General features: G+C 36.0%; 1 protein-coding gene across 1 annotated transcript; it reads right to left on the bottom strand.

The window, feature by feature from the left end:
- Window positions 1-4,622: 4,622 nt before the first annotated feature.
- On the bottom strand, window positions 4,623-15,791 carry LOC133173190 (P protein-like). The gene is made up of 19 exons (XM_061308142.1): window positions 15,593-15,791; window positions 13,040-13,193; window positions 12,863-12,932; window positions 12,657-12,766; window positions 11,203-11,291; window positions 9,537-9,672; window positions 9,377-9,448; window positions 9,141-9,263; window positions 8,885-9,009; window positions 8,663-8,801; window positions 8,297-8,432; window positions 7,992-8,136; window positions 7,836-7,887; window positions 7,615-7,723; window positions 7,404-7,531; window positions 6,407-6,574; window positions 6,138-6,225; window positions 4,880-4,973; window positions 4,623-4,767 (listed from the first exon to the last, which is right to left on the bottom strand). The coding sequence occupies exons 1-19, from the start codon at window positions 15,787-15,789 to the stop codon at window positions 4,683-4,685; spliced, it is 2,220 nt and encodes a 739-aa protein (XP_061164126.1). The 5' UTR covers window positions 15,790-15,791; the 3' UTR covers window positions 4,623-4,682.
- Between the last annotated feature and the right edge of the window lie 807 nt (window positions 15,792-16,598).

The raw sequence follows: 16,598 nt of genomic DNA, 5'->3' as shown, positions 1-16,598 counted from the left end.
AAAGTTATGACCAATTTAAAGTAAAGTTAAATTTTTTGAAAAGTAGGTCAAACTTCAAGGTTGAGTCAAAAATCACAGTATATTTGGAAAGGTCTTGTCACGGGTAATGCACATGTGAAATATGAAAGCCCTATCTCTTCTCATTCAAAAGTTATGACCAAGGTTTAAGTTTTTTTGACAGACTGACAGACAAATGAGATTTAATATCCCCTCGCTTTTGCGAAAGCGGGGTACAATAAAACATGTCATATTTGACATTGTACATTTCCTGTGAGAAGACCTTTCTAAATATAGTTTGATTTTTGAACCATTGACCTTGAAGCCTGACCTACTTTTCAAAAATTTTACCACAGGTTTTAAGTTTTGAATGAGAGAAGACAGGGCTTTATTTGCCATGTGCATGACTTTTGACCATTCCAAACAAACTATGATTTTGACCCGGTAACCTTGACTTTTAAGTTTGACCTACTTTTCAAACATTTAAACAGTATAGTGATAACTTTTGAATAAGCGATGATACCAGTAGGATGTTCATTTTTGCCATGTGCATTGAGTTTGCCAAGACGTTTCCAATTGTTCTCTGGTTTATGACCTTGACTTTAAAGCTTCTCTATAGTCTTTTCCCTTTTTTACATTGGGAGAAGATGGGGCTTTCATATTTATACCCCTGCTCTGAAGGAGAGGGGGGGGGGGGGTATACTGTTTTATCCTTGTATGTATCTTTGTGTGTCTGTCCGTGCGTAACAAATTGTCGTCGCAGTCTTCTCAGCAACTACTCATCCCAGATGCTTGAAATTTTAGCATATTCTTTGTTTAGGATTCATTTTTATAGGAATCCTTTTTCAACTTCCTGTTTATCCATGCGTGTGTCCGTACAAAATTTCCGTTGCAGTTTTCTCAACTACTCATTGCAGATTTCTTGAAATTTTAGCACACCCTTAGGCATCCGTATGGTGAGATTTATTTTTGTACGAATCCGATGTCAACTTCCTGTATTTCTTTAACTAAAGTTGTGTATATTCACATGAAAAAGTATATTCACATCAGAGCGGGGATATTACTACATTTTCATTTATTAGATTTTCTCGCAAATATCGTAAAATGAAGCGAAAAGTTTTTATTTACATGTCATAACCGCCTTAAACCAAGTTCATAATCTGGTAGTCACTTTTTATGTATATAAGAAGTTTACATATAGATTTTGGTGTTGGTTTAAGGTGGTTTTGACATGTGTAGGAGTTGGCTAACACACCCATCCTCTAGAGTTTTCCCATTACCCTAATGCTAATACGGACTGAGTACATTATTTTGTGACCTTATATCGTAACAAGTACTATAGCACCATCAACATTTATCATTAAATTGGATCATTAGCCTGCTGATTCATGCAGTTTTTTTTAAAGGAAACAAGAGGCCCATGGGCCACATCGCTCACCTGAGCACATGGCTTGGAAAAAGCAGAAATTATTTCAGTATTGAAAAGTTCCGTTTAATAGGGGGGGGGGGGGGGACAAACTTGAATTAACACTACCTAAGGATGCTTCTGAATTAATATGACTAAAAGTGGCTTTGCTGTTCTTAAGAAGAAAATTTTTAAAGATTTTTCCTATGTATTCCTATGTAAAACTTTGATCATCCATTGCCTACCCCCGGGGGTCTTGATTTAAACAAACTTGATTTTACACTACCTGAGAATATGACTTATCATGGCTTTGCGGTTCTTGAGAAGATGATTTTTAAAGATTTTTCTTATGTATTCCTATGTTAAACTTGATCACCCATGTGGCCCCACCCTACCCCCGGGGGTCATGATATGAATAAACTTGATTCTACACTACCTGAGGATGTTTCCTTATAAATATGACCAATCATGGATTTGATGTTCTTGAGAAGAAGATTTTTAAAGATTGTTCCTATGTAAAACTTTGTCCACCCATTGTGGTCACACTCTACCCCGGGGGTCATTTGGACAAACTTGATTCTACACTACCTGAGGATCTTAATTACTGATCATGGCTTTGCTGTTCTTAAGAAAAATTTTTTAAAAGATTTTTCCTATGTATTCCTATGTAAAACTTTGATCGCCGATTGTGACCCCATCATACCCCCCCCCTCCGGGGGGGGGTTGAGCAAACTTGAATCTAAATTACCTGAGAATGGTTCCATATAAATGTGACTAATCATGGCTTTGTTGTTCTTGAGAAGAATATTTTTAAAGATTTAATGTAAAAATTTTGATCGCGCGCTGTGGCCCCGACCTACTCCCGGGGGCCATGATTTGAACAAACTTGAATCTACACTACCTGAGGATGCTTCCATATCTATATGACTAATCATGGCTTTGCTGTTCTTGAGAAAGATTTTATAAAGATTTTTCCTATGTAAAACTTTAATCGTCCATTTTGGACCCACCCTACCCCCCGGGGGTCACAATTTGAACAAACTTGAATCTACGATGATTCCACTTAAGTTTAATATTTTCTAGCACAGTGGTTCTTTAGAATAAGATTTGTAAATTATGCCATTAATTTTTCACGAATTCGTAATTATCTCCCCTTGGAAGAAGGCGTTGCCCTTCATTTGAACAAATTTGAATCCCCTTTACCCATGGATACTTTGAGAAGAGATGAAAATGTGAAAAGTCTACAACGACAACGACGGCAGACATTAAGAGCAAATTTCGATCAGAAAAGCTCACTTGAGCCTTAGGTTCAGGTGAGCTAAAAATAGTATTTGAAAATTTGAAGTCATTGTAGGCATTATAGAGAATGATCCTTTAATTGCTTGTACCATATTTGCGTGAGAGATTCTTTAACAACTTATTAAAGTGGAAAGAATTCTGGAACTCCTTTGAGTCTTCGGTGCATAAAAATTCGAGGCTTTACAATATTGAGAAGTTCAACTACTTGATAAGTCAATTGGAAGGAACGGCATAATCCGCTATTTTCGGCCACAAACTCCCATAAAAATTATGTTATCTCAATATTAAAGGAACGAATAGAAGTTGTGCAGTATCTAATGAAAATTACATGAGCCTTATTAACATTAAGCCTGCACTCTGTGGCACTTCCAGGATGAACAAGAAAAACATGCGCAGCCTAGAGGCCGTGAACCAGGATATATCTGGGCGTCTTTGTATCCATGATAAGAATGGAGTTTAATACAAAAAAAGTCGGATCACAACTAGAAGTACAGAAAGGAAAGTTATTGGACTACAAAACTGGATAACTACATAGCCAGAAAGTTTACCGAAATAACTTAACAGTCTCCAAGAGTATGTTTCTAATACAGAACGCAAGAACTGATACATCAGATCTGAATGAAACTTTTTGAAACTGGCCGACCTCGGATAGACTCTGGGTTTCAGAGAACATATATTACAGAAAGATTTACAATAAAAACTGAACTTAAAAAGGAAAGAATAGACAATATATCAATGTCACATTTGGAGCAAAGGAACATAAGGCAGTAAAAACCCACTAATGTTTCTTTAAAACTTTATCTAAAGGACGGACACTAAAGGTAGGATGGATCTTTATCGAAAGAATGCAAAAAAATTGATACATCGAAAGATCATTTACAAGACCTGCTAATTGGAAATTGGAAAAACATAATCTATATACAGAATATTCTTCCTTCATTCCTTTGTTAATAAATGTCTGCCCTTGAATTGGACGAGAATGGGGAACTTGGAGAAATTGGAATAAAATACCAGTTTCACTTCACAGATGATGACAAAGCCTTGAGAAACTTTAGTGATACGTTAGAACCATTAAGAAATTCAGATATTAAGTCACTTGGTCATGGAAAGATGAACAGCCTGAAATTCTAGAGAACCTGCTTTTGGAAGGTCGAAATATCTAATTTAAAAACGAAAGAATCCCGATCTACTTAACAAATATAATGAAATAATGTAGGAACAGTGCAAGAAAGGCATCATGGAAAAAAATGACAAAGAGCAGTGGAGTAAAGATTAGTGTCAAATACTATATACCCCATGTTTTTGTTGATAAAACAAAATCCATCCACCCACAAAAATCATTGACATGTATGATGCATCAACAAAGTCAATACAAGAAAACAGCACTCTGAGTGAATGCCCTTACAGAGGACCAATGATGTATGAACTGTTGATGAGGTTTAGAATGAAAAGGCTTGGAATCTAAAGATTGAATAGCAAATATAAGATAGAATTTTGGCCAAAGAATCTTGAAACATCAACAACAGAGAACAATATAAATATTCAAAATATTGTAGTATAAATATCCACTCAGCACAGCCCCCCCCCCCCCCTTAATTCTTTGTATTACCATATAGAACGATAGAAGGATGCGTAAGAAAAAAACATTTTAATTCAAATATCAACATGGTAATAAATGTACAAATAATAACCGGAAGTAGATTGTATTTAGTCATTGTGTACAATAAATTATCACAGTCTAGTACGGCATACTGATATAATGCAAAAGATATTAATTAACATATCAACAAAGAATAAAGGAAATACTAAATAATTAACTTAAATGAAAAATGGTCCATTAATATGACAAAGAACGTGTGCATTTCATAGTTTGTCAATAGAATACAATATATCACACACATGCAATTTTTTTTCAATTTCATTGAAAGTTGGAATGTGTTGGTCCAAATTTCTTCGCAGTGCAACCTAGAGCAGTTAGATGTCAGTTCCAATCTAAGGCCACGTGACATATAAGGAGATAAATCATAGCTACTGTTGTAGTCACCAACATTAAAGGAAATCCCACCCTAGAATAAAAATATAACAATACATTCTACCATAAACAGAGTATTGGGCATGTACATGTACTAATTCTACGTAACTGTTTATGACTGTAAAAAATATGGTACTATATAATACTTGAAGAATTCTTTAAAGCTGAAACCATAGCCATGTTGTTCCGCAATACCGGCACACACTACATTTGCAGAGGCACCAATCAAGGTTCCATTGCCTGTGAAGGAAATGATTGATTGATTGCGTGTTGTTTAACATCACATTGGCTGAGTCTGACTTGCTTTAGGTGAATTGCCGTAAATGAGAGGAGAGTCACAAAATGTAGTAAATTTCTGGACAAATTTTGAATAATGCATCCATTGAAAAAAAGGCCTAGAAAATTCTGCCTCCTTGCATAAATGTATGCATGTCTTGGTCCATAAGAATGTTCTGAATGTTTTTAGAGTATTACTTAACATTTCAGTCTCAACAGAGATGAATTGTGATGAATCTATGAACTTCAGGGTCAAGAAGTCCAGGGCAATAAAAATCAAAATTGACAAATGTTTGGCAAGGATTTCAATATTAGCTTTCTAATAGATAAATTATTTAGAAGGAATGAGGACTAATTTCTTGATCAAGGACAGTGATTAGAGATATGTTGTAAATACATTCATTATGTTAGATTGATTGATAATATGTTTTTTGTACGTCCCTTGCGAGAATTTTTCACTCATATAGAGACGTCACCATATACCGGTAAAGGGCTTCATATTTAGACCTATACTCGGCACTCAAGGCCATTGATCAGTGAGGGGTCTTTATTGTGTCAGTGCCTACCCTGACATGGAACCTTGTTTTTTAATGTCTCATCCGAAAGATCCCTGACTTTCACTTCTAGTGCCGGGCGCTTGATGAAAGAACAGTCACTACCTATGTTTATGTTCCCCATTGACTGTAAACATATTCATTTTAGCAGTAATCATATTTTAGCGCTTTTCGCGCGGCTTCTTGTTCGCTAATTTATGTACACGCTAATATATAAATAAAACTGATACACGTCGTTGTCAAAGCTCAAGCACGCTAATTTATGACCGTGTTAATCAGTTGAAGAGGATGATCGCACTTTTTTTTAGCGCACTTATTTATCTGATTTACACTAGTAAGTTATTGGGGTGATTCTTGTTCTTGGTAGATTGAAGATGGGTTTGTAGGGGTTTGGGCTTGTAGGGGTACATTTTCTAAGTGGAAAATTCTCCATACCAATTCATAAAGTCATTGATGGGAGAAATAAAAGAAGTTACAAAGGCTTTGCATCTTTGTGAAACTTCATGCAGGTGTCTTAGAACCATTTAAACATTTTATGCAGATGTCCTAAACTTTTTCAATACTGAGTACATACCTCCTAAACATGCACCAAATGCCAAGGAAAAAGTAAGTGGAAAGAGGGGGATATCTTGATCTTCACTCAATTTGACCAAAACAGGAATCTAAAATATGGCAAATTGATGACACTATATTGTCCTATTTTAATGGACAATTTATAAATTGTGAGCTAGTCTGTAAGAGAGTGATATGATGAAAGATGTTTACAAACTTTACTTTACTACATATCTACCATATATATACGAATCGGTAAGAGCATTTTGATTGAAGATGGCGGGTATTTACCATTGCTGTGGTGTATGGGATGTTGTCTATAAAGCTGGATGCAATAGCTGATACCCACAATACGAGAAGAATAGCAACTGAGTTTTGCTGCGTGCCTTTATCAAGTCCACTGATTAGGTCACTGACTTTGTCTCCAATCCAATCGATTAGCTGTAACTCTGTCAGCGCCTGCACAGAAAATGAAATAGGTGAAGATAGCGAACAGTGATAAACTCAAAAAAACCTAAAAACAATAAAAATTGTGAACAGGGCATAAAACACGGACCCCTGAAAATCCAGAAGTGGGATCAGGTGCCTAGGAGGAGTAAGCATCCCCTTTCGACCGGTTGCACTTGCCGTGAGCCCTATGTATTGATCAGCTAGATGGAGTAATCCGTAGTCAAAGTATAAAAAAGGCCTACCAATTTGGTATGAAATATGTCAGTCAAAATACGACCCATTGATAGGTTATATTTGCTAAAAAGGTCATTATAAAGACCACAGAATTTACGATATGGTGACTAAACGAGGTTGTAAAATTTCCTGTAACATCAACTTATTTGTCTGTAACCTGCCTCGGGTTAAAATGATAATCGCCATTAGAGCATACTCCTGAAAACCTTCAGTGAATACTAGTAAATTATTTTTCAACATGCGTAATGTTTGAAATACATGCATTGAAAAAAACCCTAGCTTTATAATTTTGAAGGATTCACAAAAGTCATCATTCTGAAATTAGACAACGATGGAAATTTGCCACGTTTGAATTGCTCTCCATTTCCTTTTGTAATAATGTACCTAAATTCAAAGTTTCTTGGAAGAGTGTAGGTCTTTTGATTTGGACTTCTATATGTCTGGGGGTAAACTGTGCATTTAAACAGAGAACAGAATACAGATGGGAAAGTTATAAGACTAACGAGAGAATGGCGTTGGCGCAACCATCCAGATTCAAGAAAATAAATATTGGTAACTTCATGCAAATTGCAGCTTTAAAATTTGCAGAACTTAATTTTTGTACCTCCATCAATACAAAGAGAGCAGCAAAGAAGATAAGGGTGGCCCATTCAACCCTGTGAAGAATATTTTCCATTTCTTTAATATCTGCCACCACCAATAGAAATATTGCCCCCATGACGGCAATCCATCCTGTGGATTAAAAAATTACTGATCAATACCAAAATAGGTACAAACGAAGTTTCTGTACCATTGGGAAATAAGTGAAAACTTACCAAGACCTATGTGCATGCTGTCAATAAAGGAATGGAGAAAAAAACAGAGGATGACCCCAGTCAAAACAACTCCAGTCTTGACCAAAAGCCACCGGTCAGTGATATAGTACTGCAAAGGAAAAAAATCCACGAGAGGGTCCCACTGACACATATTTTTAAAAAATTATAAAAATTTAAAACCTCGTTGGTTTTGCACAATTTATTGCTCTAAATAGTCATACCTTTCTCTCCAGCTCCTTTACATTTTGTTGAAAGCTTTTCTTTTCTGATCTTCTGCAAGATATTCAAGAAAAAATTTAGCGTTTCTTCAACATTATACATATAGCAAGTGTAGATTGCAAGAGTGTATTTTATAGCAATTTCAGTGTTTTTCTAACTTCATTCTGTAGATTTGTCTGATGAGGGCATTCTCTCTTTGTGCTGCCTTTTGTTGGAACAATGCCTTCATTATGCTTTCTTCTCTCGACACGACAGACACCCGTGCAGCAGCACGCTTCCACAGGTCTATCTCGTGTTTTAACTCTGTAGAAAATATTAATTGTTTCGTCTTATCAAAGTCATGTTATTCCTTTCCCAAAATCTATATACAACAGATTAAAAATAATCTGTGTTAATGTTGGCAATAATAGGCTTTATGGAAAGCAATTTATTTGGTGATAGAGGGCCAAAAGTGTGCTGTTACCTGCTATTTCTGGCGGGTCTTGATTCTGGAGTTTGGTGATATCACGATAAAGGAATCGAAGAGCACCATATCCCACAACACTGACAAATATGATGCCAACAAACATGTGAAGAGTAAAATTGGCAAAATCTATATCCTAGAAAAGATAAACTCTAAATTAGTTGAGTATTAAATCTTTTGCAATTAATATCCAAACCAGGATGCATATGTGCAACTTCAAGAGGGAGGACCGAGGATAAAATAGCAGGAAAAGAATTGTATCAAGGTGGAAGACGTCTTTTGTTCCATTCTTTGTGAGCATCGAAAGGGAGTGCGAGTGATACAAAAGCGTGCCCTTTCTTTTCACTGGAAACGTCATCTACCTACTTTAGCTTTCATATCCGAGTTGGATACAATTATGACATTTGGTGGGTCACCAATGGCTGTTGCAGTGCCACCAATGTTTGAAAACAAAACTTCTGCTATTAAAATATTTTTCGGATCCAAATTCAGAACTTCACACAATCTGGAAAATCAGCATCAAACTCTGTGTGAGAATATCAAAAAATTCCTTGTAGTAGCAGTGTTCATCATTTCATTATTACCAACCTGATCGTTACTGGGGTAAGTAGAAGAACTGTGGTGACGTTATCAAGGAAAGCCGACACTACGGCACTGAACACACAAAGCAGGGTAATCAGTGGCCAGACTTGACCCTTAGCCAACTTATAGGCCTGTAAATATATAATAAAAATGGCATAAAGCAAACAAATACACATTACAACTAAAAGTATTTCGTAAGCTACGACTACTGATAACTTAGCAGAAAATTGTAAATTTTAAAAGTGGTAAAATCACTAGAAACCTGAAGTGCACACGAGTCAAAGAAACCCGTTTCAGAAAAGATAGAGACTATGACCATCATTCCAAAGAGGAGCATAAGAGTTTCCATGTCGATCCATGCGATAATGGCGGCTAGATCAGGGCGCTATGAAGTAGCAAAAGATAAAGAAGTATAATACTCTAATGCATTTTAGATAAAAGCAAACAATAATGCAAATGGTTGTTCAAAGTCCAACGGTTATACAGGTCAAACAGTACCTTGTGAAAATAAGATAAAACCGCTATAGCAGCAAGAGATCCCAATATAGCAGCTAATGTTCTATGTACAAGCTGGAAAAAACCCAAGGCAATTAATTATATAAAGTTCCTGTGTGTTTGATTTAAATAAAGCAAGTAAATTGTCAAGTATCAGAAATACCTCAAAAACAATCATAGCATAAACAAACACAAGGATAAGTGCGGCATAGACAATCTCCTCAGTCGGTAGTTCTTCACCTCTCCAAAGCAGTGGGACGCTTTGGTTCGATGTCAGCTCGAAAGAAATGTTTTCTGTTCTATTATGCAAACATTAAAAAGATTATAGAACTTAATGCATATTTATAAACACAAGTAATCACACATATCGATTTAAGCTTACCTCAAAGAGTGTTATCTAGAGTGAGAAAATCTCATTCCAAATGAATGTTCAGTAAGACCCCCTTAGCTTCATGTAAGTTTATTATTTTTAGAGTCCTTCTTTGAACAGCTAGAAATACATGTCACTTGTTTCATTTTGAACAAGTATTTATCTCTAGACGAATCTAGTCATCCTTGATGCAAGTTTGGTCAAGTTATGACATAACATTACTTGGAAATGGATCTGCTGGGAAGCAAATTAAAGTTTGGCCAATTTTCCTACTAGATGAGTTGCAATAACTGAAGCAAGTCTAGATCTGGTGGCATCTGTTGCGTCATACAATCAACTTTGGTCCAGTATATATACGAAATAAAAGACAGTTGCAGCATTCAAAGCAAGTTTGATAAGGTAAGGTTTATGGTAACCTCGGAATGGACCTGCTCCAAAAACCTTAACCCCTGATCACTCATCCAGAATCTTTAGTATAGATCCAGCATCCAAAGCATCTCTTGTAGCACATCCCTAGATATATCTTCCATGAAAGTTTGGTGTATATGTAGCTTAGAGTCACATGGAAAAGGATCTGTTCCAAAATCTCCAAAACTATTGAAAAATTCGGGAAATAAAGGTAGAATACAGCATCTGAATCAGGGTAGTGTACATCCCAAAATCCATACACTGTAACCTGGACCTGCTGCAAAAACTTAACCCTAGGTATTCAATCATTCAGAAAACATTGGTCAGGTGCAGCATTCAAAGCATGTCAGGTTGTGTGCATTCTTAGATTGTTAATGGACCTGCCCCTAAAACTTCAAGAGAGTCACACATCCGAAACATGTAGATCCGATAATGCATCAGATGCAAGTCAGGTAGATTGTATCCATAGCTGAATCATCCATTGAATTTTGCAAAGGCTTATAGTTTCTTGTGAGTTGACCTCCTCTAAAAACTTCAATAGAATCACTCATCCAAAACATTTTAAGTCGGATGTAGCATTAGAAGCAATTCTGGTCATGTTCATTTATAGATGCATCCATGCAAGTTTGGTCTATGTAGAGATTATTGTTACGTGGGAATGGACATGCTTCAAACTATAAACCTGGTCACTAATCTGGAAATTATAGATCAAATGCAGCATCCAGTAGGTACATCCCCAGATGCATCACCTGTACCAGTTTAGCAGAGCTTATAGTTACTTGGGAATGGGCTTTAACCTGGAACTCCGACGACGGCGTATAACATAAGCTCACCTCGACTTTTGTGGAAGTGAGCTAAAAATGAATCCTATCGAGTTTTTCCAATATTGGTAACTCAAAGAGACTGTTTTGGGTGGAAGAAACAACATTTGTTTTTGGGATTTTCAGTCCTAACACCCCCACCCCCTCCAAAAAAATGATAATGAAGAAAACGAAACAAAGCGGAAAAAACAGCAATAGCTAAACATAAACAATAAGGAAAATCTCATTACTCGCTCTTGCTTGAAAATTTATGCTCCAGTTCTACAGTATCTTCGTTGCTCAGCATAGCGGTATCAATTTTCAAAATCCATGTTTCACTCTGGATGGAAAAAAATAGATAATGTCAAAAATGCAGTATTATACATTTATTGAATGGGTCCGAGGGTAACATGCATTTCGTCGGACCCAGGAACCAAACTGTTTGCCCGAACGCTAGACCGAAGGCAAACAGTTTGGTTTGAGGGGTCGATAACGCATTTTGCCCGAGAACACAGTCAATAAATGTTTTGTCATACCTTTTATTTATCATTATTATTTATTCTTAATTTTTATTTTTTGTTATACATGTATCTTTTACTGGCTTCCATTCCAACGAATGCAAATAAGACTTAGCTGATCCCGCCCACAGTGTGACGTAAGCTGTCCAATATCTCATCCACAGGTCCAATTTCTCCTTCAGCGGTCAAACATAGATTTTTTATGACCGCTCAGTAAAACATTAGAAATGTAAGACTTATTTAGTAGAGATTTATGTAGGAACTAATTTTTAAAGGTATAACAAATAAATATACAATGTATATTACAGCAAGTTAGGTGCTGGTTACGAATCCGATGGCGTATTTACCAATATCAAGCTACCGGGCATATTATTGAGGACATTATATGTCCTAGGGGAATATCATTGTTTCTATAAAAACGACTGTTTTATGGAATCTACCATATTTACTAATTGAATACAATTTTTATCTAACGAATTGTGTTTTCTTTCCCCGAGCGTTGTATGGGGAAAGAAAACACAACTGCAGTCCTTGGATTTATTCGTTTTTAATCACATAACATTGATGATCCTCTTTAGCACATGCTTTTACCTACTTTTTTTATCCTGGATCTTTCACTTTCCAATCTACTGCATGAGGTAAACATCGTCACACCGTTAAAATGTCATGTATGTTTTAATGCCTTTCGGAAACCAGACATGTAGGAAGCGATTTCAGTTGGGAAGGGGGGTGGGGGTAACCTAACAGTAATTCTTGACAAGTAAAAAATAATAATTTTTGTAGGGAGGGCATCTGTATATTGGCTTTTTTTGTACAGCATATCCGGGCAAATTTGAGGAGGCACACTGTAATTTAGCTATTGTAAAAATTATACTTGCAAATTATTGGGGGACACTCCCCACGTTCTTACTGGCCTGGAATCAATATCTTTTATTTCGTTGATTAATTTTTTTTTATGAAATCCTTTCTCTATCTTCTGCATTTAAAAATGCAAACGTATTTTTTTTTTGTTTTGTTTGCAAGACGTCTCGAAGTACTGCAATTTACATTTGGAAAAAGTTATCCACTGAATAAAGGTCAACATGCATGTGATAAACAACATGATTCCATCATTTGAATATATCGAGCTGTAAACTGTATAATTTACAAGTTTCTCTTTACCATATAAATTTATATGTCAGTTTTACCTTGTTTCCTGTTCCAACACTAAGAGGGATCGTCCTGTTCTCTTTTGATTCTGATATAGGTCCTTTCAGAAACAATCTAACCGGGTGATTATTGGCAGCAAATTTTTCATCTTTAAAGAAATAAAGCTCGACATAATTTACTTAAAAATTAAGTTTAATCATTAAATATGCTTCATGTAGAAGTTTTACAGTAAAAAATGGCGTACATTTAACCTCATTTCCAAGACTCAGCTGACGCCATGTCTTTTCTGATTCTTCTGCCGCCATAATCATAATCTACAGCAATATAATAAGCAATAAACATATCCGTAATATAATTTATACGTATAATAGTGGAGTGTCAATAACTATTTTAAAGAAAATTTTTTTTCCTGTGTACGTACACAGCAGGTGGAGGCAATGGCGACCAGAATTAATATCTTGACGTGGTTAAGTATGGTCCATTTGTTCCTCAAGCTGAAGTACTCCTTTATACTCTCCTTGTCAATGGCTGTATCCTCTTCTTCCTCGTGCTGGACAAATGTATCACTGTTTCCTCTGTAAATAAAATGAAAAAAGGATTATTTTTGAATTTGAAATATGTTGTCAAGTAAACTTTGAATTTAAATTATGTGATCAAGTAATATTTGATTTTAAAGTATGTTGTCAAGTGATATTTGAATTTACATATGTTGTCAAGTGATATTTGAATTTAAAATATGTTGCAAGAGATATTTGAATTTAAAATATGTTGCAAGTTATATTTACAGTACTTTCTTTCGTTTGTAAGGGATTTATTGTACAGAGAGGCGTGGCAGTCGAGTCGCGCAGCGACGAGACTGTCACGCCTCTCTGTACAATAAATTCCTTACAAACGGAAGAAAGTGTCTGTAAATGTCTTGTGTCATGGTCATTTGCATAGTCACTCCTTCTGCACCAAACTGCACGCGACATTACGTCATAAGCCTAGGTCCATCTTTTAAGAGCTAGTGACCAGCTGGCCCGGTGTTCAAACAAAGCAGAAAGTACGAAGGAGATGGTTGCATTGAAAAATCAAGCAATGTTAAACGAGTGTGAAATTGTATTAGATGGATTAATTTAGGCAGTATGAGTATTTCAAAAACCATAACAAATACAGGCACAATACTGGAAACCTGGATCCGCCCGCACTATGACCCGCTACATTACTGTTACTTGGGATACGCTTGCATGTCCCGAGGAAATCCGAGTCAATTCTGGATCCGCCCGCACTATGACCCGCTACATTACTGTTACTAGGGATACGCTTGCATGTCCCGAGGAAATCCGAGTAAAGTACTGTAGCCACAGGTATCAAAATTATGGAATGTAGTGTGAAATAGTCCAGATACAAGTATATACGAACATGTATCAGTTTGCATGTAACTCAAAGAACTCAGAAAACAGTTGCTATTAACATGATTAAGGGAATCATCGAACTGCGCGTTTTCAATATTGTTAGATTTCAGTTATCTTGTTTTAATTTAATACATGTATTTCAAGAAAGTCTGTGTATTTTTAAAATATTTGTTTGAATTAGTTAACTAATGAGTTTACATGTAATCCTCATGAAAATGGTTTTCACGTATGCATTTTCAGATCGAAAGGGGGGGGGGTGAATTTTGTGAGGTTTCTCATTTTTCCTCTGGATATGTTGTATATGCTTACAGAAATTGAAGAAAAAAATTTCAAAAGTATTGAGTTCTTTTGGAAGTTATTGTACAGTATATTGGAAGTTATTGTACGGCTAAGCTCCGCCCCCTAGAAGTTATAGTACGTTGGAATTCAGCCAAAGGTTTTCTATCTGATTTTAAGTATGGCTAACTTCAAAAGAAAAAGTACCGCACCATGACACAACGTGATATTGTGCCATGGTGCGGTACTTTTTCTTTTGATGTTAGCCATACTTTAAATCAGATAGAAAACCTTTGGCTGAATTCCAACGTACTATAACTTCTAGGGGGCGGAGCTTAGCCGTACAATAACTTCCAATGTACTGTACAATAACTTCCAAAAGAACTCAATACTTTTGAAATTTTTTTTTCTTCAATTTCTGTAAGCATATACAACCTATCCAGAGGAAAAATGAGAAACCTCACAATATCCCCCCCCTTTCGATCTGAAAATGCATACGTGAAAACCATTTTCATGAGGATTACATGTAAACTCATTAGTTAACTAATTTAAACAAATATTTTAAAAATACACAGACTTTCTTGAAATACATGTATTCAAATTAAAACAGATAACTGAAATCTAACAATATTGAAAACGCGCAGTTCGATGATTCCCTTAATATAGCAACTGTTTTTCTGAGTTCTTTGAGTTACATGCAAACTGATACATGTTCGTATATACTTGTATCTGGACTATTTCACACTACATTCCATAATTTTGATACCTGTGGCTACAGTACTTGACTCGGATTTCCTCGGGACATGCAAGCGTATCCCTAGTAACAGTAATGTAGCGGGTCATAGTGCGGGCGGATCCAGGTTTCCAGTATTGTGCCTGTATTTGTTATGGTTTTTGAAATACTCATACTGCTTAAATTAATCCATCAAATACAATTTCACACTCGTTTAACATTGCTTGATTTTTCAATGCAACCATCTCCATCGTACTTTCTGCTTTGTTTGAACACCGGGCCTGTTCACTTACGATGGACCTAGGCCTATGACGTAATGTCGCGTGCAGATTGGTGCTGAAGGAGTGACTATGCAAATGACCATGACACAAGACATTTACAGACACCTTCTTTCGTTTGTAAGGAATTTATTGTACAGAGAGGCGTGACACTCTCATCGCTGCGCGACTCGACTGCTACGCCTCTCTGTACAATAAATCCCTTACAAACGAAAGAAAGTACTGTAAATATAACTTTTAATTCAAAATATGTTGTCAAATAAATTTCAAACTGATATTTTCCTTTAGCTCACCTGATGACACCCATGAGGGGCGTGGTTTCGTCATCAGTCTTGCTACCAAAGGGTATGACCGACGCTGCTCTGTATTGATGTGTTAGAGTGGACTCCTCCTTTGATGGGTTAGTGGGCGGGGTCGATCTCGGACGATTTGGACGATTATAATGCAGGAGAGTCTGCAGATCAGACGTGTTAGATTCCCCAGTCGCCATGGTATCTATCAGTAAAGGAAATAAGTATTTAGTCAGACTTAAATGACAATATGTAAGCTAAAAATAGAGTCTTTGTATTAATCAATATACATAACATGGACAGACAGAAAGCCAAAAACAAAATGCATTTACTTGTATAGAAGAAAGTTTGCACAGCAAAAACCACAAGAATTTTAATACTAATAATCTTTCATTTAGACTTTGTTTAGAAGATGTTCTTAGAAGTTTTCTTATACATTACATATTTGAGTTACATTCTGCTAGGAAAGCTAGACTAGATTTTATAAACATAATTCGAAACAGGACTTAAAGAAAATACATTTATATGGGATCAGATCCAGAATCAGAAACACTGCAGTTCGACCACAAGTCTTGGGTGTAGGTTTATAAATATGTATGAAATGTAGGCATCTTTGAGGCCAATGGGGAGGGGATTCAAAACGCTCTTTTTTAAAAAACCTTTCTCTGTAAACAGCATTTATGCTTCATTAAATTCTTGAATTTCAGACTTGAAATTATTTTTTTTATTCGAAATACCAACATAAGAGGCCCATGGGCCACATGCTAACTTGAGAACTTGAGGCTTGTGCGCTAACGCGCTTCATGAAATATGCCGACGTGAAGCGTCGTAGTTCATGTCCTCATGAATCTTCAAAAATTGAATTCATTTCTTAATTGTCTTTCACCTAGGCTCATCAGTTTTGTATGATGCAAGATAAGCTGTGAAGAAATAAAAGTAGTTAATCCTACATTTTCACAAAAAATGACCAGCAGTCCTTTCATTTGGGTGTTTTAAAGATGTTTTTATA

Source organism: Saccostrea echinata, unplaced genomic scaffold (genome assembly GCF_033153115.1).
Source record: "Saccostrea echinata isolate AGI-Se365-2 ecotype Australia unplaced genomic scaffold, CSIRO_AGI_Sech_v1 ptg000056l, whole genome shotgun sequence".
Classification (NCBI taxonomy): domain Eukaryota; kingdom Metazoa; phylum Mollusca; class Bivalvia; order Ostreida; family Ostreidae; genus Saccostrea; species Saccostrea echinata.
Note: the sequence above shows the minus strand (reverse complement) of the source record. Positions and strands in the feature narration are given on the sequence as shown.